This window comes from Mytilus edulis, chromosome 9, assembly GCF_963676685.1.
Source record: "Mytilus edulis chromosome 9, xbMytEdul2.2, whole genome shotgun sequence".
In the NCBI taxonomy this organism is placed as follows: Eukaryota; Metazoa; Mollusca; class Bivalvia; order Mytilida; family Mytilidae; genus Mytilus; species Mytilus edulis.
In genome coordinates, this window is record NC_092352.1 from 47,361,912 (window position 1) to 47,385,057 (window position 23,146).

Sequence of the window (23,146 nt, forward strand, 5' to 3'; positions counted from 1 at the left end):
ATTAAGATAGTTAATCAAACTTAGTATTAGGCATAAGATTCATTGCGTTTAATAATGATAGGGATAGATAAAATAACTATTTTTGCTATTTAAGATGGTGTGCGTTGGTATTCAAGTGACCAGCGTCTCCTTTTTGTCTTTTATCACCATAGGTAAACGTTTCGGCAAATAAGCTTCCGAGTATAACAAAATAAATTCGTAATTAGAGTTCTAAGAAGTCAATCATAGATAATAGTGTAAAATTGCGTAAATGGTATTTTGATCAGAATTATTCAAAATGAGTTATTCCTTCCAAGCAATGTTATTTGCCTTCTTCACAAAAACTTCTTCTAGAACAAATATAATTTTCAATAATGATGGCGTTCGAAGATCTCTAGATAATTTCAATCACCATAATGCTACAAAATCTCTATGACGAAGTTAAGTAGCAACGAACGACTTTAAAAAGGTTTTGAATGATTACCGTAGCTTTCTTCAATTGTCGATATTAAAAAAGGATATGCTAATTGTTCCTGTATTATTTGTCTCTAAAAGAAATATCTACTCCTGTTTCAACTGTAATGCTAATGAGTGTATATAATATGCTTAACAATGTGCACATAATATTAACTCAAAACGACATTCAACTTCATTTCTGCTGCTTGAAAAATTAAGATACAAAATTTAAACATTAACATGATTTTTTGTCAAAGAGAAACCAAATTATAATCCTGGTACCTTTGTTAACTATCGTCAAATTTTTAACGAATGACGATACTATATTTTTTTTTACCCCAAATGAATAATTTGAATAACAAATGAATAATTTGTATCTTTCCTTACATTCGAATATATATTAAGTATAATATGTGTACTTAAGGATTATTACAATGATATGGTTTGTTTCTATACAGACAACCAAATGGTATCTGAAAATAGCCATAACTGAAACCAAAACAATACTCCCCCTAGAAGTGGAGATTTTTGTAAAAGCACTTCAGTGAAATTAAATCAGGAGAAATTGGCATTACTTCTTTATTCTGATTCCTCTCATGTATAACAACCGACATAATTTTTCAGTATATAAATGACTAGTGTCTCTTCATTAAAGCTGGAGATGGAAGAAACAACATCTCCAAACAACCTAATAAAAAACACTGAACCGGTAAAACAAAACAAAAAAAAAGTTTAACTCAAACAAAGAATCAAAGCTTTATTTTATCTAATATACTTTCCAAAATTTTGTAAAAACAAAACTAACCAATTTATATAAACTGCAACGGTATGTCACGGTTCTTCACAATAAAACACCTATATAATAACTTATCTAATTTTAAATACAGAAAATTGTAAACGAGTGATCGAACAAACCATTTAATCGGGAATGTGCAACGCACATGAGTTAATTATCGGTGTTGTTCGGTCACTTTGTATTACATTGACCCTAAAACATTTTAATAAAATAAAGTACAAAATGAAAGGAAAGGAAATGTATCTAGTTCTCATTTGTGTTGATACCATGTCATCGACAACGCCATGAAATCACTAACTGCTGTATATTGCGGATGAGTGAAATGATCGGATTAATTTAACATGTAAAATTATCGGGTTTTTTCATTGGAAACAACGGTTATTAAACACAATCAATTTACTATAAATAGATATTTGTATATTTGACTAACCTAATGTTTATGCGAAACAGGAAAATGAGATAAATTTAGACGAAACGCGCGTCTGGTGTATTAAATTATAATCCTGGTACCTTTGATAAACATTTACACCACTGGGTCGATGTCATTGTCGGTGAACGTTTCGTCTCTGATGGTATCACCAGCCCAGTCAATACTTCGGTGTTGACATGAATATCAATGATGTGGGCATTTTAATAAATTTCCTGTTACAAAACTTTGAATTTTTAGGAAAACCAAGGATTTTCATTTCCTAGGAATAGATTATCTTAGACGTATTTGGCATAACCTTTTTTTAATTTTGGTTCCTCAATGCTCTACAAATTTTCACTCGTTTGTCTTTTTAACACTTTTTGATATCTGAGCGTCACTGACGAGTCCTATGTAGTCGAAACGCGCGTTTGGCGTATTAAATTATAATCCTGCTACCTTTGATAACTATTGACTCGAAATTTTAACAAAAACGCTTCATTTTTGTATTGAAAAACATTGATGCGTGTATGACAAAATAAAATCGTTCAAATACCATCATAGTTTAACAGTCCAGTAGTCAGCACTTCTGTGTTGACAGGAATTGTCATTGATATAGTCATAATTATAAATTAGCTGTTTACAAAACTTTTTCAAACGTTAAGGATTATTTACTCCAGGAACAGATTACCTAAGTTGTACTTGGCAAAACCGTAAGGATGAGTCTAGTGTAGACATAATGAGTACCTAGCATTCAAAATGATAATTTTGTATCGATGATGAACACATTTAACAAATATGGTATTTGAAAATACATGTCAGTAGATGGGGAAAAAGGAAGAAATTATTTTGAAAGTTACAGATGAATATCCTTTAATTGAATTTTAATTTACAAAAAGAACTTTTATTCAATTATTATAAGCAGGAAGAAGAAATTGGTATTTTTATGACCGAACAATTTCACACAATGTATCTTATAATGAAGAGCAAAATAATAAAAAAAAAAAAAAAAAAGAAGTAGTAGTATTTCCCCCCATTTTAAGGAAGGTTGCGTGCTTCAATCTTTAAAAATTACAAAAAATATATTGAATATGATACTTTAATTTTATACGATTGCAATTTAGATAGCTGCAGGAAGCATATATCATTCATTTTTCACATTATTGTTTGTTACACATCGGTTTAGTGAGGAGTTTATAATGGTTTGTGTGTTAAGATTTTATTTTGTGATTTATCTAATCGATGGAGCTACATGTTGTTTCACAAATTTCTGTCATTGCAGTCGAAAAAGCTTAAAGACATCGTGTTTTTCATTAACATTCATTCCAAATATTCCAGAATATTCTCTAACACTACTGCTAAAGTCAAATACTTTCTTACATCTGGACAAGGATACGTTTTATAATGTAACCGATAATAACATCAGACATTTTTTACTGCAAAATAATGGGATTGTGACGGTAGCAAATGACACGTTTAAATATTTGAATACCATGAGAACACTTGAAATTTCATATGAAGAGGAACTTGATTTATCGACTCTTGAAACCTCACTTCGAAGCGTAAACTTGTCTACAATTGAAACATTGAAATTCGAAAATAATGGATGGGAAAAAATTCCAGATACTCTTTTCAAAAATTTAGCTGGAGCTAATATTTCTACACTTTCTTTGAACTTCAACATTCTATTGACTTTTGATGCATCATTTTTGAGGCCCTTTAATCTAGTTGGAAAAATTACATGCAGAAATAATCGAATTGAACGTTTGGTTATAACGAATGATTTCGAAAATGGATCTAACTGCAAATCAAATAGTGATTATTCCGAAATTTTGTTCCGCAAATGAATCAACACTTGCCCCAAGTCTTGAAAAGTTGACTTTATTTGACAATGCTATTAGATCGCTTTCATCCAGATCTTTCAGGTGTTTGAACAAATTACGGGAATTGATACTTGACAATAATAGAATAATTGAGATCGGCAATGATATATTTTTACCATTGACAAGTCTAGAAAGGCTTTCAGTTAGTCATTTGAAACTAAGAAAACTTGAAAGTCGTGCTTTCAATTGTATTTCTTTACAAAAGTTACAGTTTATTCAAAATGATTTCAAGTTTACCGACTTGGACAGATTTGATTCAAAGTCAATTTTCCAATTCTTGCATAACCTCACTAACCTTGACTTGACGAGGAACTATTTGCCAAAAAACGAAACTATTTTTCTCCAAATGTTTGAACCTTTGGACAATTTACAGAAATTAGTTTTGCAAAAGACTTTTTTTTCAACCCTGCCAGACATGTTTTTCCAAAACAAACCATTTCTTCGTATTTTGATATTACAAGGAAATAGTATAAGCAAATGGGATCGTACACTTTTCCACAATGTGACATCACTCAAAATTTTAAACTTCAATGGAAATGCAATTAATCTAATCAATGAAACGTCATTTCCCGAGAGTGTTTTTGCATCTTTGGAAAGTTTAGATTTATCATACAATCCATTTTGGTGTACTTGCAATCATAAATGGTTTGTAGATTACCTCCGTGCTTCAAATTTATCTACAAAACTGGTAAAGTGGCCTGACAACTACTTGTGTTCATTTCCAGAGAAACTAAAGGACACTAAAATAGTTGACTATTTGCCAACAGAAGAGACTTGCAGTGAATCAGACCCTTCTGACATTTTTATTGGGTCTGTTTTATTCTGTGCTGTATCAATTATTTTGATAGGAAGTGTGACTTTGAAATGTCAAAACAATATCCGCAATGCGTTATACCTTTATCATCTCTATAGACGTCGCCAGCGAAGATCTATTCGGTCGGATTTACCGGGAACTTACGAATTTGATGTCTATGTTGTTTACTGCGAGAAAGATCGTAAATGGGTTCACGAGGTTCTTTTGAAACGCCTAGAAGACGAAGAATTTAAAGTTTGTATACATTGTAGAGATTTTCCGGTAGGCGAAGATATTGTCGACAATATTGAAGAGTTTATGAATAAAAGCTGGAAGTTTATCGTCATTATGTCCAATAACTTTGCTAAAAGTGAATGGTGTCAATGGGAAGTTAACCTTGTTCAAGCAAGGAGACGCCGACGAGGAAAAAATGCGATGGTCCTGATAATGCTTAAACAGATTGACTCAAAACATATGACAAGTGCGCTTCGTACATTACTCTATACAACGCCATATCTATCGTACATAAAAGGAATTGGAAAAAGATTATTCTGGACTGCTGTGATTAACGGTGTTAAAAAGTCGTATGATAACTCTCCTGTTGCAGTTTCCTTTATTTCATAATTTTCCGACATACTTACTGTTTAGCTAAGTTATACAATTCTTACTTGTCTTTCTTTATTGCATTTGCCCTTAAGAAAATGCTCCTTTTAATAATGCTTATTATATTTATTTAGAAATAGAATGAACTTAGGATGAAACACGATTGCTTAGTTTACAGTTAGTGACAGTTAAACAAATTAATCCTGTTAAACACAAATCTTTGATTGACATATATAGTTATCAAAGGTACCAGGCTTATAATTTTATACGCCAGACGCGCGTTTCGTTTACATAAGACTCATCAGTGACGCTCAGATAAAAATAGTTATGAAGCAAACAAGTACAAAGTTGAAGAGCATAGAGGACCCAAAATTCCAAAAAATTGTGCCAAATACGGCTTAGCAAATCTATGCTTGGAATAAGAAAATCCTTAGTATTTTGAAAAAATCATGCTTTGTAAACAGGAAATTTATTAAAATTACCATAGAATTGATATTCATGTCTTCACCGAAGTGCTGACTACTGGGCTGGTGATACCCTCGGGGACGAAATGTCCACCAGAAATGGCATCGACCCAGTGGTGTAAATAGTTATCAAAGGTACCAGGCTTGTATACGGGATACAAAAAAGGGCAAATTTAAACTTTTGTGCAAGTTCTTAGCCATTGTCCTAATTTAGGAAATTGGTTTGATAGCAAAAGATAAAAATTTATAAGGGTTTCGAGTTTTGTAAAAATTCTGGATGGTTTATGAATCTAATAAATGTTTTGAAAACTTAAACTGCATACTGTATGTAATGTAAACTGGGGGGTTGGGGGAAATAAGTCTATTTATAAGTAATACATCGAAAAACAGGAAATATTTTTATACATTTTTTACAAATTTCCTTTTAGATACTGTAGTCCGGCCAATCGGTGAAAATGATTGCTCAAATAATGAGGAAAGCACCAATTCTTGCATGATTGTACATTTTTGTGTACTGAGAAATATAAGCTATGGACCCACCCTCAAAATTCAATATGGCGGCTTATTTCAAAATGGCTGCCGTACGTTCTAACATATTTTCCAGTATTGCACAAACCACAGTGGATTTGATGCTGGAAGCACAAAAATCAACATATTTGATTGACTTTGAATAATTAGCAGGATTTTGTTTTGATCTATCTTTGAAGTACAAAATGGCGGCTATTTTCAAAATGGCCGCCTTGAAAAATAAGCAAATTTTCATTATTGAGAATTGACCTGAATATAAGCATTTTATTGATGTATAGTGTCATTAAGTATCTGTCCCAGTTCTGTCCTTTTTTATTTTGCCTTGCTTGTCATTTCATACACAAAGTAGTAGCTTTCATAAAAAGCTGCAGTAGAAGCTTTCATTAAAAGCTGCACTATTTGTTGTCTAGGGTCACACATAAAAGCTGTGATTTGGGATTTATCTGCCTTAAAATATTATTCAGTGCCTATCTTATTTCTTGGGTCACAATATTTTTCAATTTGAGATATTAAAAACTTTGAATGAAGAATCATTCAAACCCATGTCAGTGAAATGGCAGGAATTGAGGACAACAAGGACAAGAACATTGAAATGGCAGAAACTGAATCACTTTGGCATATGGAGAAACCCACAGCTGAAGACGCTTAAACAGAGGACAGCTCAGAAATGACTATTAAACAATTGTACCAAGAATGTTTAGCAGATAGAAAATCTAATGCTCAATGCAACGAACAGATGAGAGCAATATCTCAGCAACTTCAGCAGTCTAAAGACAGGATAGACCACAAGGCTAGTAATACTTGCTTGGTGGAATTGATGGTCAGACCAATAAGATATTCAATGGTGTGGTGAGACGAATGGACAAGCTGACAACAACTGACGACTGACACAGTTCAATTTAAAAGTGCATTTGAACAGCAGGGTACCTTCCAACAACTGGCATCTGTTGTAAATGAATTAGTGGACAATCGAAATAAAGAAGTTAAAATTTCTGCAATGGACACATCATCTAAGCAAAAATTTGACCTTAGCCAGTACAACGCAAGTTTCAAAAAGTACACAACAAAATCCATGCCTTGGGTCTTTCCCCAATTGTAGTTCGCAAGGACCATCAACCGCACCAATTCTGTTGAAGGTGTCTTCACCTAAAGTCAAAAGTCCTATGTCCGGGCCCTTGGCCGTTCAAATTATTCAACAACAATCTCTATTTAAGAACATACTATAATCCTCTAGTACTAATCAAGGATACCAGCAAAATGCTTATGTGTCTTCTTACGCACACTTACCATCTACTATGAGTCAATAATATTTGGTTCAGAGCAGCAAACCATTACAGAAACAATTGGCTGCAAGTGGATTCTATCAAGTTTCTCCAATGCTGAATGCAGTGCCTACTTAAGGTATCATCCCCGTCGAGACAATGGCAAATCCCACATTTATTACTCCAATTATGACAACCTCGTCAGCTCCTGGAGCTCTAACAGGCTTCCCATAAGAGGAAGTTGACTCCACTGGCCGATCAAGGAAAGGGCAGAGGAAACCAAAAGAGTGTGGCAACACCTCTTCTTCAAAATATACCCGATGGCAAGAAAATCTTGGTGCAAGGGACCGGAGCCGAAGCCCACAGCTCCCAAAAATGCAAACGGGAAGGATTGTGCCTGATATTCATATGATGAAATCATAATCTTTTAATCAGTTTAATTGAAGTCTGGAGCTGGTATGTCAGTAAACTGCTAGTAGTCTGTTATTATTTATGTATTATTGTCATTTTGTTTATTTTCTTTGGTTACATCTTCTGATATCAGACTCGGACTTCTCTTGAACTGAATTTTAATATGCGTATTGTTATGTGTTTACTTTTCTACATTGGCTGGAGGTATAGGGGGAGGTGGAGATCTCATAAACATGTTTAACCCCGCCGCATTTTTTTGCGCCTGTCCCAAGTCAGGAGCCTCTGGTCTTTTTTAGTCTTGTATTATTTTAATTTTAGTTTCTTGTGTACAATTTGGAGTTTAGTATGGCGTTCATTATCACTGAACTAGTATATATTTGTTTAGGGGCCAGCTGAAGGACGCCTCCGGGTGCTGAAATTTCTCGCTACATTGAAGACCTGTTGGTGACCTTCTGATGTTGTATTTTCTATGGTCGGGTTGTTGTCTCTTTGACACATTCCCCATTTCCATTCTCCATTTTATAAAAACTCAATCGAAGAGGATCCATGACTTGGTAGGTGTTCATTTACCAATTTGAACGAACTGCCGTTAGATGACAATCGCAAAACAGGAAAAATGTGTGTAGGCCCCAGATTGCCAGGCCGATGTTGGCTTTCAATACACTCTTAAGGTAAACGCAGATTATGATTCCAAGGCCTTACAAAAAAGCATTCATTTGTAGCAGCGCTTCAGCAAGAAAAACGATCAAACCAGATTGGAACCGAAGCATACCGTCGAGGATGTAAAGACAAAGATTCTTCAAGGCATGTACTAGAGAGGAACCAAGAAACATTCAACAAGGCGTTAAAACAATTGTAAAAACCTCAATAGAATACCAGATGGCGATATATGGACCAAAAAGTGCCAATTATGACCATCGACAAGTCTACTTTGCTGATGGCGCAATATCACCGACCGATAAAAAAAATATGAGCAGTCCTTTGGTTAATGAGGTGCATAACCTTACACGAATTGTCACAAAACTACCTGATGTTATGCTTTCAACTAATCAGCATAACCGTGGATTGGCCGATCAATATAACCTCGGTTCTTCTGATCAAATAATCATGGAAGATCACAAGTTCAATAGAAGATCACCTGATCAATATACACGTGGAAGATCTCCTGAGCAATACAATCGCGTATGATCGCTAGATAGAAATACACCAAAGCTTAATGCCTATCGATCAGCAACACCCCCACTACGCTAGAGATCATATAGACCCTAAAGACAACGGTTAGCATCTCCGAGGACAAACTCCAGAAATCCCAGTTATTTCAGACAACGGTCACCTTGACCAGGATACGGAGCAAATCATAGTACAACCCCAACAATGGAGTCTTTAAACAGCAAGTAGGCCAACGCACGATTCCAAAGTCTATTGGCAAAGTCACATCACCTCATCGCAAAATCGATGAACCATTTGAAAGAGCTTAGCAGTAGAAAGTACTATACATGACCAGTATGTAAGCATGATTGTGGACACTGCTGTAATGATAACATTAGTAAATGAGAAATTAATTCCGGCAGAAAATGGAGATTTGGAGAACGTAACGCTACGTGGTTTGGGTTAACAGCTTGTTATTGAGAAGATTATAAAGAACGACTCTCGATATTAATAGAATTAACATACAATGGGATGTGTGCAAAGAGCCATTAACAGACGATGTTATACTTAGACTTCGGATATACTGAGCGCAGTGATAAACCTGAATACTCCCACAATTACCACCAACAATACAGTGATAAATGCGGCATTTGTTAACAGTGGAAACGAGATTTCAATAAAACGAACCATCACAGTTCCGCCAAACTCAAAAATAACTGTTACCATTAAAACTAATAACAGTGCTGGCCAGGAGTGCATTTTAGGACCATGCTCTCTGAATAGTTGCGAATTTGCTTCGCACGTAGTTGGAAAAGGAAATAGTTGCCCTTTAACCATTTTAAATGATGGCAATCGTCTAATCCGCCTGAAGAAAGGTACACCTATTGATTACATAGAATAATTTGACGATGTAGTGAGTACGGCAGATGAAAACGCGATAAGTGACGTAAGACGTGACATTGAAGAGACACATACAAGGTGCCCTCGGCACTGCCTCAAAGTTCAGATGAGTAACCTACTATTCCACCACATTTAACCGACCTATATTACCGTTCAATCGACTCGTGTCAACCTATTTAATTCCAACCATTACAATTACAGAACAATTACATATTGATTAACATTTTTGAATTTCACTATATTTTTTTGCATATGCAGCCATATTTGCAAATGTATGTGTTATAGAAATAAGCAAATTATTTTTTTTTTTATATTTTAAAACTAATTGATAACAAATTCAAGAACATGAAGTCCATTTTTAAAGAATCAGTAGTTTAATTTCCGAAATTATAAAGAATACCTTAAGGACAATCTTGATATTTAAACCGTTTTTCCGCCATCTTGAAAATGGCAGTCATATTGGATTTTTCAGAGTGGGTCCATAGCTGAAATCAAAGGGTATATAACCAAGAACTAATATGCAAAGTTTCATGCTTTCCTCATCAAGTGAGCAATTCTGTTCTATATCTGCACCAATCGGCCGGACTACTAGCTTTTGGTCAATAACAAACTTCTGTTACAAGTTTGGTAGAAATCCAGGATAGTTATAACAATTTCAAAAACTTTAACCACAGAGTGAATATTTGAGGACGCCACCAACGACGACGACGACGACGACGGATCACTATGTCTCGCTTTTTCGACAAAAGTAGCAGCCTGGACAAACATCAGTTGGACAGGACTTTACTCTTCAGATCGACACCAATCCCAAAACCAAATTACCAAACAACCAAAAGACAAAGTACACATATCTAAAAGTTCAATATCAAAATTTCAAGTTGCTTTCTTCTTGAAAAACAACACTGATTACAAATACAAATAAACAGAGGATGGTATCGTTAAAATGTTGAACTTTTTTTTATCGATAGCATATACTTGTTCGGCTTAATGGATCAATATTTCAATCACAAGTGGTTTTCCAATGGGTACTTGACCGAAATGCTTGTACTCTTATGAAATAGAATTCTGAAAAATTCTTTCTTAAAACCAAGCCGGAAAAAATCTTCCAGCTGAGAGGCAAAAGATACCCAGGGACATTAAAAACTCATAAGTCGAAATAATCTGCCAATTCATGTTTAAAAGAAAAAATTAAACAGACAAAACATTGTGCTTCTTCTTAAAAATACGTTGAACAGTATCCAATGATATGGTATTACAAAATAGCGGATTGGTAATTGATATATAAAAAAGAAGATGTGGTATGATTGTCAATGAGACAACTGTCTTCAAAGGACCAAAATGACACAGAAATTAACAACTATAGGTCACCCTACGGCCTTTAACAATGAGCAAAGTCCATACCGCATAGTCAGCTATAAAAGGCCCCGAAATGACAATGTAAAACAATTCAAACAAGAAAACTAACGGCCTTATGTATGTTAAAAAAATGAACGAAAAACAAATATGTAACACATAAACAAACAACAACCACTGGATTACAGGCTCCTGACTTGGGACAGACACATACATACATAATGTGGCGGGGTTAAACATGATAGTGGGATCTCAACCCTCCCCTTACCTAGAACGGTGGTATAACAGTACAACATAAGAACGAACTATAAAAATCAGTTGAAAAAGGCTTAACTCATCAGATGGACAAAAATATAAGTGGACGTGGCCGGGTACTTATACATCCCAACAACAAAAAGACACTAGTAACAGATCTGAGCGTACTTGCAGTTATCTGACAGCTAGTTCAAAGCCTCTAACAACTAATAAAAAAATCATGCATCTAAGACTAAATTATCAATCCGCACACATCCACATCCAATGGATTTAGTGTAAAGACTTCATAAACAGTCAGAGAAAATAGTTATCAAAGGTACCAGGATTATAATTTAGTACGCCAGACGCGCGTTTCGTCTACATCAGACTCATCAGTGACACTCATATCAAAATATTTAGAAAGCCAAACAAGAACAAAGTTGAAGAGCATTGAGGATCCAAAATTCCAAAAAGTGGTGCCAAATACGGCTAAGGTAATCTAAGCCTGGGATAAGAAAATCCTTAGTTTTTCGTAAAAGTCAAAGTTTTGTAAACACCGGTATAAAAAGTTAAATTAATAAATATTCAGAACAACTCCGATGAAAATTCAAACCAAAAATTCCCTTATCGAATGGCAAAATCAAAAATATGGAAAATTACAGATTAAACATTGTTTAAAGGTTTTTAATTTGCTTCTTTTCTATAACATAAATCTTAAACTTATGGCAAACACTCTTTAGTTAAACATTGATATAAACATTATTTAGTTAAATCAGTTTATCTTTAAATGATGAATAGAACATTATGTAATTTTGCCAGTACTTCGGTACTGGCTTGATTTAAAACAACCCTTTCTAAAATTGCCTGTTATTAATTTAGAAATCATAAAAAAGACTGGGATCTCAACTCGCAAAGGCAAAGTTGACGTTGGATGAATTTTCCTATTTAAGGTACTTTTTGATTATTTAGCTCTTCCAGTGTGTCTGCCTGTTCTTATAGACACTTCAGTTACAAAGTCCTTGGCCGTTACATTCGTTTATCTTATTCGTCGTTTTGATTCGTGATACCATTCGAAATAAAAACGACCCGGGCCATGTCATATGTTATATAGCTCGAATGCATTTTTCTTTCATAATACATCCTTATTCGTATGATTGAACGAAATTATGTTGACTGCAACTCACACCCTACAACTGGTTATTTTTACAGCAGATGTAATAGGTACAAATGTTATAATCTGTCGTTCATGTCAGGTTTTTTTTATAAATAGCAATCGATCTGCAAGAAAACAGACCCAGTTGTATCTGGCATGAAAATACTAGTACTCTGTTGTAACACGTCCAACTGATAGCCAGGCGTGTTCTATGTGAAATCAATCTCAAATATGACATATGAAACATTGGGGAAAATATTGAAAAGTCTAACTGATATATGGTTATCTTCAATTGGATTTAACGGAACTTTTATTTACCTTATTCACAGATTTTTTTTGAAAACAAAATCGGTAAATCTATGGGAAACAAATCTTATGGAACATGTGGAACAGGGATATTGTTTTTGTTTCTCATATTCGTCAAGTATTATAGATAACCGGTTATTCACAAATTGTGTCAGAACTGTGTATAACTATTTGCATACGAATAGTTTTCTTTATTTATGACAATTGATACATTTTGTTCCTTGATTGTAACATCACCAAATTGTGTACTAAACATGAGCAGTACAATGGATGTCATTACTGGATTAGAATCTCCTCACTCTCTCCCCTCTTCCATAGCACCTCGTATCATCCCCATTTTTTTTTATAAGGTTTGTGTTGCACAATCGTTAGTTTTTAAACAAATTTGTAAACTTGCTTATCTTTTCGTCATCTTTTGTTAGAAGTTAATGCGTTCTCTGCGACTTTTGTTGAAAAGATACGTGGTCGTTTTGAGAGACATCATTGAGAGAAAGTGATGTCTATTAACGATAAGCAAGACTGCGTCTACGTCAATAAAGGCAACAGTAGTATACTGCTGTTTCATAACCACAATTCGATTAAACGAAAAGAAATCAGAGTTGCAAACTTAACCGAGAGAACCAAATCAACTATAAAAGGAAAACAACGGAACAACAGAACCGAATTAAACCATAAGCAAGTAGCAAACAACCTGTAGTTCAAAGGTTTTCAGCGTGTCCATGATAGTCATATGCTCAATATATTAGAGTTGAAAATATCCATTCCTTTCACTGAGTAACAGAAAGGATAAGATACGATATCTCTAACTACCCTGTTAGAAAACTGAAGTTGTAACTCCCCAAAAGAAGATGGACCTCAAACTTTTTTACCGTTATGCTAAGGCTATAAGATTCTTTAATTCTCTCACATGTTTACTATTTTAATGTTGCCAAACTTTAGATATGTAGCGAACCTGATGATGGTCTATACCAGAAACTCAGTTGTGCGCATGCCATAATACCTTACGATTATTGTATTTGAAAGACAATTTTCTCTTTGACCCTTGTCATATTTTATAATTGAATATAATATCAAATATCGTATGATATTTCCTATCCTACAAATAGAATAAGAACGCTGTATCAAATATCTAATAATAGTTTCATGTTTCTCTATGGATAAACAAAAAGTTATACACTACACGCCTTTGTGAAATACTATCTGACGAAATGCATAATTTACATCCTCTGTGATTTATAAACCTTTCTTAAATTATCCGTTCATCAATTTTGAAACTCGCTCAGGTCAAGTTAACATCCTTGATTTTTCCAAGATTTGACTTTGAGCTTTCTAGTGAAAGTGAATCCAAGAATGCGTTTCCAACACATCCAATGTATTACTAATTGTTCTAACTAATTTCGCTCATTTTTGAAGTCCGTCCGTTGACCTGAAGTTGTTTCATCAAGTTTATTTGGTTTCATAGTGTATTTGTTCTATTGGCACAAAACCACATACATATTACCTTAAAATCTATAATAAATCCTTTTAGTCGTCTGAGGTCTTAGATATTTTCCTTATTTGGGATGAAAAGAGTAAGAGGTCTAAAAGAAAAGTAATAGACAAATATATCTGTTTTAATTAAATACTAAACCTGGTGTCTCTGAAGAAACTTTCTTTCATGTTTTTATTCAGGACTTGAATTGGTTAATGTTATAAGCATATTAAGCAGATAAATTTTGCGAAATCCTATCTATAGAAATTGACACCTTATGGAGATAGTTACCAGGCTTATAATTTGATACGCCAGACGCTCGTTCCGTCTACATTTGACTCATCGGTGACGATTAAATCAAAATAGCTAGAGAGCCAAACAAGTATAAAGTTGAAGAGCATTAAGGACCCTCCTTAAGCTTAAAAGAGGGGCGAAAGATGCAAGAGGGACACTCAAAACTCATCTAACGAAAATTAACTGACAATGCCATGGCTTAAAAAGAAAAAGACAAAGAGACACATAATAGTACACAAGACACAACATTAAAGCCGTAGCAACACGACCCCCACACACATAAAATGGGGGTGATCTCAGGTTCTCCGGAAGGTTAAGTAGATCCGGCATCACGTGCTGTAAACGCTGTTAAAGATCTAAGTAAATCACAGCATCGAATACAACAATTATGTGAACCTATGAAAAAAATTATTAACTGAATCTTGGGTTCAATTCTGATATCTTCTATTGCAAATAATGGTCTAGTATAAAAATGTGAGCGCATTGTTCAGTATTTAGATAATGCAATCAAAATCTAATATACAAATATTTGTAGTTTTGTGAAATTTATCTCATCGCAGTTTTTGCAATGATGAAAACATTGCAAATTACAGGAATCATCATGTATTATAATTATTTTAATTTTCTAAGACATTTTTATTTATTTAAGTGTACAGTGAAACCTGTTTAAACCGAACCTCTTCGGGAAGTAAGATTTTGTTCGGTTTTGGCCGATGATCGGTTTTACCAGATTCACCACGCATACAATTTGATATGACCGTGCTTTAGAACATGTGTGGTTTATCCAGGTTTTCGGTTTATGCAATATTTGATTAAGCCAGGTTTCACTGTATTACTATCAGGTCATAACAACAACATTTTATTTTTCTTCCAGTTGACGAGAGTATTTTTTAAGTTCGGACATAAGTGGTTTTTTTTAATGTTGTACGATATGTTTCATGTTTCATATAGAAATTTGTTAATTTCAAAAATTTGTTTTTGCATTTCATTCTTCACTAGTTTTTACATTTCAGAGTAATTTGATTCTGCTATATTCTTTGGTCTGCCGTTTGTTTGTTTTTATTTTTAAACTGATGTGTTAGTTATAAGATCGTTGAGAAGACTCTTCTCAACAATAACATTGTAGGATTGTATAATTAATTTTATTGTGAACTTGCACGTTGCATAATAGCTGCAAAATAATTTAATAACTGTTTAACAGTATAACTTCAGTGAAAATATTTCAATACTGAGAAAATGCTTTTTATGATACTAGCTGTGTTGACATTGTTACAGCATGGTGTTGCTTGTGTTTATGTGAAAATAGAAAGTTTTGACAAACAAAGCGGAATACAAATAATTTCAAATTTTTCAATAATTGAAACAAAATTTGCTCGAACTGGGGTTGAATGTGCTGTCCTTTGTACGAATGACGACAACTGCTGTTCCGCCAGCTTCCTTTCAGCTTTGGAACAATGCCAGTTTACTGATGCGTGTTGTCCTGACACAAAACAAACTAAAGGAGCCATTACAATACGAAAGAATTGTAATCAAAGTATGTCTTTTTAAGATAAAATATCAAGAACAATATTTAAAGATTTGTATGATCAATTAACTTTACGTGTAACTAGTTACTGTAGTTAAATAAAGGCAACAGTAGTATAACGCTGTTCAAAAGTCATAAATCAATTGAGAGAAAACAAATCCAGGTAACAAACTTAACACAAACACTGCACTGCAGTGCAGCATATAACAAACGCCAACATACATAGCAACGAACTATAAGATAACAAAAGCCAAATTTCTGACTTCTCTAGCCGAACCCCTCGCTTATATGGAAATGTTTAAGCATTTGAATACCGCCATAATCATGATAATTGTTTTGACTAGTATTGTGAAAGTAATGAATGACTTTCAAGATTATATATTTGTTACAAAAAACGCCACGGTTTGTTGCTATTCTGCGGTATGCCTGATGTAACGACTTTTATGTGAATCATTTGTATGTTTCTCTGTGCTGCGTGGTCATGCATTTGTTTGTGCTATATTTCCTTCACGTATTGTTGTCATTTTAGCGTAATAATCATTTGGGCTAAGAGAATACTTGGTACCTAGAAATTAATTCGACTATACTGACAAATAAGACATGTTTCAACTGTACCTTTCAACCAAAACTACAACAAAGAAATGAATGATAATTAAACACATTAACGTTGGATGCACAAATACCGAGACACGTCGAAAAGCAGTGCAAATTTACACTCGGCAAAACAGTCAAAATCGGGAAAAGTTCACGTTCGGTATTTAGAAGACAGACGACATAGATGTTAAACCACAATCTAAGACGTGGTAGAAATGTCACTAATTCGTTTAAATATAGACAAATTGTACAGATCAACCAATTCGTGATGATGGCCATAAAATTTACAGAGAGTCATTTTTTATTTTTCCTCTTTGTAACTCTGTTGGAATAGTTTCTGCGTAAGGAGCACACTCCTGTATACGAAGCCCGTATAGTATGAACATTAATGAGCATAACGTATCAGTTGGTATATTTAATATGTTTAAACATCATACCACAGATCATGTTACTAATGAGAAATGGGAAATTGATAATTGAAGAGTTAAAATCGTCGCGTTTGTCATAGATTTTAGAGTAAAGTCGTTGATATGTGTCAGTTCTGAGGAAAAGATCATGGTACAAAACAGTCATTTTATTTTTAATAGAATCCATAATTTGAAGTTCACTGGGATATATCAGTTTCAAATACTGACTGAAATATGGGTTATGCGCAAACTAATTAAATACCAGCGAATATATTCATAATACAGATTGTCATATTACGTTCAATTATAGATGTGTTTAAAAGTCAGTGGACAAAACTAGACCACAACTAATGATATAAGAACAATAAAACTTGTACATTGAAATCCTCGAAATGTAAGGTATAGGAAAAGCATTCAAATGTGATGAATAATGATTTGCGTATGTGACTTTTTATATTTAATGGTATTACAATTTATATATTTAAAGATAAAACGGCCGATACCTATTTGTGCCAAAACAAAAGCTTTTTGCGCCACAAATTCTTTGCGCTAATAATACATCTGTGCCAATCACTTTGAGGACTGCTGGTTTTATTCTCACCGATAAAACAATCATATTATTGCTCAAATCTAATCAATTCGGTTATTTTTAATAATTATTCATATTTTCTCAACTATTTTTTAAGGTCGCTCAGATAACGCATGAGTTGATTTTCGTTCGCATGCTGTTCTCAAAATCTGTCTTTCTAATTTTTGAATATTTCCACAATGTTCAATATTTACGGTCATCTGTCAATATCATAGCTTAAAATTACTTCACCATACATCACTATCAAATCTCTCCATTATTCCTTAGTAAATGGCTGATGGAATTTATAATCTTCTACAGCGACGAGGTTTTGAAATACTAAGGCTTTTCTACCTCAGAAATATATAACCTTAGCTGTATTTGGCAAGCCTTTAGACATTTTTGTTCTTCAATGCTCTTCAATTTTGTACTTACTTTTTTTTTGCCTTTTTAATATGTTTTGATTCGAGCGTCACTGATGAGTCTTTAGTAGATTAAACGCACGTCTGGCGTGAATATAAATTTTAATCCTGGTATATTTGATGAGTTTATTTACAACCACTGGGTCGATACAACTGCTGGTGGATTATTTATTCTCCGAAAATATCGCCAGCCCAGTAGTCAGCATTTCAGTGTTGACATGAATTAGCATTGACATGGTCAAAATTATAAACTAATTGTTAACAAAACTTTGAAATTTTTAAATCCGTAGGTTTTTTATACCTCAAAAAAAAAATTTGACAATGCTCTAGATCTTAAACTTCTTACTTTATTTTTCCTTTCTAACATTTTTTTAATCAAGCGTCACTGACGAATCTTTTGTAGACGAAATGCGCTCCTGGCGTAAATACAAAATGTCAATCCGAAAAAGTATGATGAGTTTGTTTGTTATCCTCTATTAGACTCTTTTTTTCTTGGAAAATGCTCATACATCTTTACATGTGAAGTAAAACTAGTCTATTACTGAACAATTTATTTATTGCAGAGTTTCTTAATTTTGATGAGTGTTCTGTTTATAAAAGTCGATTGGTTAATAATGTTACATGTTGCATGAATACACCTTATCGCTATTTGTCCGCCGTTACTGGACATCTCAAAGGTTTCCGTATAATTTTGACGTCATATTACAAAACATCTGACGCCACAATGGAAAAGTTATTGTTGTATGACGTCAATATTCAAGCGGGGAAGATTCTTTGATCAACCAGGACAGATTTCTAAAAATCGATAAGGTATATGATATAGGGGGAAAAAAGGTTAAATGTGGAGCAAGTTGGTTTCATTTATATCGCGAAATTAATATAATCAGAAAAATAAAGTATGTCACATTTGATATCTTTTCAAGATTGTAAATTGATTCTGGCCGGGAATAAATTATCATGACAACCTTTGTTTTCATTTCTCATTGTCAAGATTCTTACAAATGATGCAGCATCGACAAATAATTAAATTATTAATTTTCACTTATATTGAAGATTTATTTTAAGTAAAAGATCTCTTATCCTGTCACTCAGCTGTGCTCGCTCTATTGTAGTTCACTACGGGATTCTTTTTAGATGAATTCGTGTTGCTTAGTATTTAGTGTTCTATGCTGTGTCTTGTGTACTATTATTTGTCTATTTGTCTTTTTGTGTTAGTCATAGCGTTGTGAATTTATTTTCAATCTATGAGTTTGAATGTTCTTCTGGTATCTTCCACCCCTTTTTTAATGGATTTTGACATCGGCAAAATACTGTTCCTTATTATTCATGACATTCTTCACTGGTAATGTAGATAATTTCCGCTATATTGCGCATTGCTGGGATATGAAATATTAGAAAAAAAGTGGTTTGTCATTTTCAAAAACCATTATTTTTTAAATATATTACAGATGTTATTCCCAATAGGGACTGCAGTGACTTACCATCAGGGAGTAAGAGCGGTGTGTATACAATTCACCCTGCAGCAGGCAATAATATATCAGTGTTCTGTGACATGGAGACGGATAATGGAGGATGGACAGTGAGTCATTGATAGACTGTTTAAGAAATCCGTTTTTGAATTGTATCTATGTTTCGAAATTGAAAGACCTAGGTTGATATCAGTCTATCAGAAGCAATCATTGTGCATTGGTGGTATTCTGACCACAAATATGAAAGTTCTTTGTTCCATTCACGATCGTTTTTTCTAGTTTTAGCGATTCCTCCAGTTTGCGTTTGTTACCCCTATTTTTAAATAATCGTTTTAAGATATTTGAACAGGGTTAAACTTGTGTCGCTTTAATTATTTAATCCTCGAACGTTTCAGTTTTCAGACTCATTCAAATGTGTTATGTCCTTCTCCTTTGTTTCTCGCGTTGTACTTGGCCATACAAGCAAACGCTTTTCAGTTCACAAAAGGAATAGTGTGTACGAGTTCATTATGTCACCACACGTTCACAAATCTTTCAATACAGGCAATCTTATCGATCTAATCAATTAACATTCTAGATATTCATGTATATGTAAACAATTATGTTGCATTTCCAAATGAAATGAAACATGTATGTGGTATGCATAACAACGTTACAAGGCATGCGTATAAACTCACAATTTTAAATCTAAAAAACGAAAAAGGTATGCTTTATATATGTAATTTGATAGGATTGCAAAGCCGGTTATTGTTTGCTCAGTTAAATAATGTAATTTCTCAGTCTGCTCCTTATATAAATGATTTACCTTTTTCACCGCATTTGTTGTAAAATAAGATGTCTGAAAAAAACGTTTTATTCCATAATAAATTAAAATTGAACTCACCCATGAAATTATTTATGATAACATTTATTGTCGTGTTTTACAGGTAATTCAAAGGAGATTTAATGGAACTACAGACTTTTTCAGATATTGGGATTACTACAAAAATGGGTTTGGAGAAATTTCCGGAGAACATTGGCTCGGTAGTATTTTTTAACCTGTTTTCAAATGACGAAGTTTTTTTTTTTGATTATACTGACGCCTTTTTAATTGCACCGTTGTCAGAATCATACAAATTATTATGGGAGTTGTGAGTCGACCTTCTATAGAACGTCTATGTAGGTGATTGTTGATTTAATGCCTTTGATTTATCACAGATATATGTGTCTAGCTTAAAGTATTATTAAAGTAGCTGGGTCGATGCCACTGCTGGTGGACGTTTCGTCCCCGAGGGTATCACCAGCCCAGTAGTCAACACTTCGGTGTTGACATGAATATCAATAATGTGGTCATTTTGATAAAGGAGTAGGTCCGGTAAGGACCGATTTTGGCCTCAAATTTCAGGTTCATCTTACGAAAGATTTTGACTACTTTTTAAACACTTAAGTGTCTATTTCATTTGAATCAATTAATGTATGTGAAAGATTTTAACTGATTAAGTCATTAAAAACAACCCGATTCAAGCTCAAATATGAAAAATCTACAAAACTAAAACTAAGGATTTTCTTATCCCAGGCATAGATTACCTTAGCCGTATTTGGCACAACTTTTTGGAATTTTGGATCCTCAATGCTCTTCAACTTTGCACTTGTTTGGCTTTATAAATATTTTGATATGAGCGTCACTGATGAGTCTTATGTAGACGAAACGCGCGTCTGGCGTACTAAATTACAATCCTGGTACTTTTGATAACTAATGGCACGAGAAATAGTTATTTGTTCCCTTACACAAAAAAAAAAGATAATCATTTTCAATATGTATGTTTGCCGGTTTTATAGATTGTCTTTATGAAAGATTTACAGAACGCAATCTATGAAATAATACTTAACACGGAAATAATATTGCAACTTACTACATGCATGAAACATTGATGTTTTGAAAGCGATATTATTTTTTTTTTTAAACAAAAAAACAATCAGAACAATACTACATAAGAAGAGTGATTTGACTCAACAACGAAACTAAATGTTTTAATAGAAAAATCAAAATTATTTTGACATCTTTCAATGCGTTCTTCCTAAAATAAATCGGTACATAAAGGGAGCCAACCAAAAACATGTGAGTGATAGACAGACAACACAATTATTTAAAGCAAAAGAAAAAAGACGAACAGCACTACACAAATCAAACAGTGTGTTAAAAATAACTGAGCAACACTAATCCAATCAAAAACCGTTGAGATATTCAGGTGCTCCGTTCCTGTTACACCATTCAAATTTTAATCAAATAAATGATGTTACCTTATATTCAAAGATGTAAGTAGCAACAACGTACCAGTATTATGTGTTATGTTTTGATCTGAGTGTCACTGATTAGTCTTATTAAGACGAAACACGCGTCTGGCGTATAAAAAAATATAAGACTGGTACCTATGATAACTACTATCACAAAAATGTAACGCACCGACTTTAATATAATGGATTCATATTTGGGAAACAAAATAATTACTATATTCTCATTTTTCTTCAGGTAATGATAATATTTACCTTATTCTCAAGCATAAAGCCTACAAAGTAAGGTTCGACTTTGAAGCTTTCACAGGAGAAACAGCATATGCAATCTATGACACATTTAATGTTTTGGACGAGACGACAAATTATACACTGCACATCTCTGACTATTCTGGAACTGCAGGTACGTATGACTTTAACTCTGTCAGGTCAAATCTGCCGGTCCCAAGCCCGTATAAAAGAGGAGGGAAGTAATAAAAAACAAATATTGCAAAAGCGCAAATGTCATATGAAAACGAGCAAACGTCCCGCGTCGGTTTTAATAATAAATGGAGAAATTAATTACTCCATTGTATTGTTATTACCTTTCGTTATCGGAAATAATTTGTTGATTAATTCAACTTATTTTTTGTAGTTTTATTTTTAGCATTTTGGGATACTTATATCATCCTCTTGGTCTCTTTATCCCATATCAACACTAGAATCCAGTTTGCCGATTTTAGATCATCTAATGCAGTATAATTTACACCGTTAATGTTAATATAAACACAAATGTAAAGATGAAGCCTTTATAACCGACTATACAGTGTTGCTTTTACTGATTGCTAACACAACTTGGTTTCTAGCATGTTTTATTTTGAAATGAACAATTGTTAATCATATTGATTTCCTGCGTTCTGAACAGGTGATTCAATGAAAGATGTTGATGGAACCAGAACCAATGGTTTAATGTTCTCTACACGTGACAGAGACAATGACATGGCTAGCAATCAACGTTGTGGCATTTACAAAAGAAGTGGATGGTGGCACGCACATTGTACCTGGGCAAATATCAACGGCATTTACAATACTGATGCGGACCGAAGTGTTCATTGGAAGTCTTGGTTAGGAATGAAAGGACTCAGAAAAACAAAAATGATGATAAAACAGAAGACATTAAGTGGGAAAATGCATTAAAAGCTTCACATTTAAATTTTTTTGGTGAACAAATTCTATGAATTACTCTTTTGCGAGAATTTTAATGCTTTAACTAGATTGATTGGAATTAATAAACCAAAATCAAGATAAAAGCTGTCAATTATTTCTTACCGTCTACATTAATTATATTTATATGCACATGTCTTAATCTTGGCCCTTACCATATTTAACCCCCAGAACCGGTTTATTTTTGCATTGTATTCCTTGGTTTATACACACTATATAGCTTGTTTATGTTTATTGAAGTAACAC

The 23,146-nt window shown here is 33.6% G+C and overlaps 1 protein-coding gene and 1 pseudogene across 1 annotated transcript; both read left to right on the top strand.

The window, feature by feature from the left end:
- Positions 1–1,066: 1,066 nt before the first annotated feature.
- Positions 1,067–5,774, top strand: LOC139489998 (toll-like receptor 13; annotated as a pseudogene).
- An 801-nt stretch (positions 5,775–6,575) lies between these two features.
- LOC139490000 (fibroleukin-like) lies at positions 6,576–22,873 on the top strand. The gene is made up of 5 exons (XM_071276852.1): positions 6,576–6,702; positions 19,406–19,536; positions 20,353–20,449; positions 21,936–22,100; positions 22,602–22,873. The coding sequence occupies exons 1-5, from the start codon at positions 6,576–6,578 to the stop codon at positions 22,871–22,873; spliced, it is 792 nt and encodes a 263-aa protein (XP_071132953.1).
- Positions 22,874–23,146: the final 273 nt, after the last annotated feature.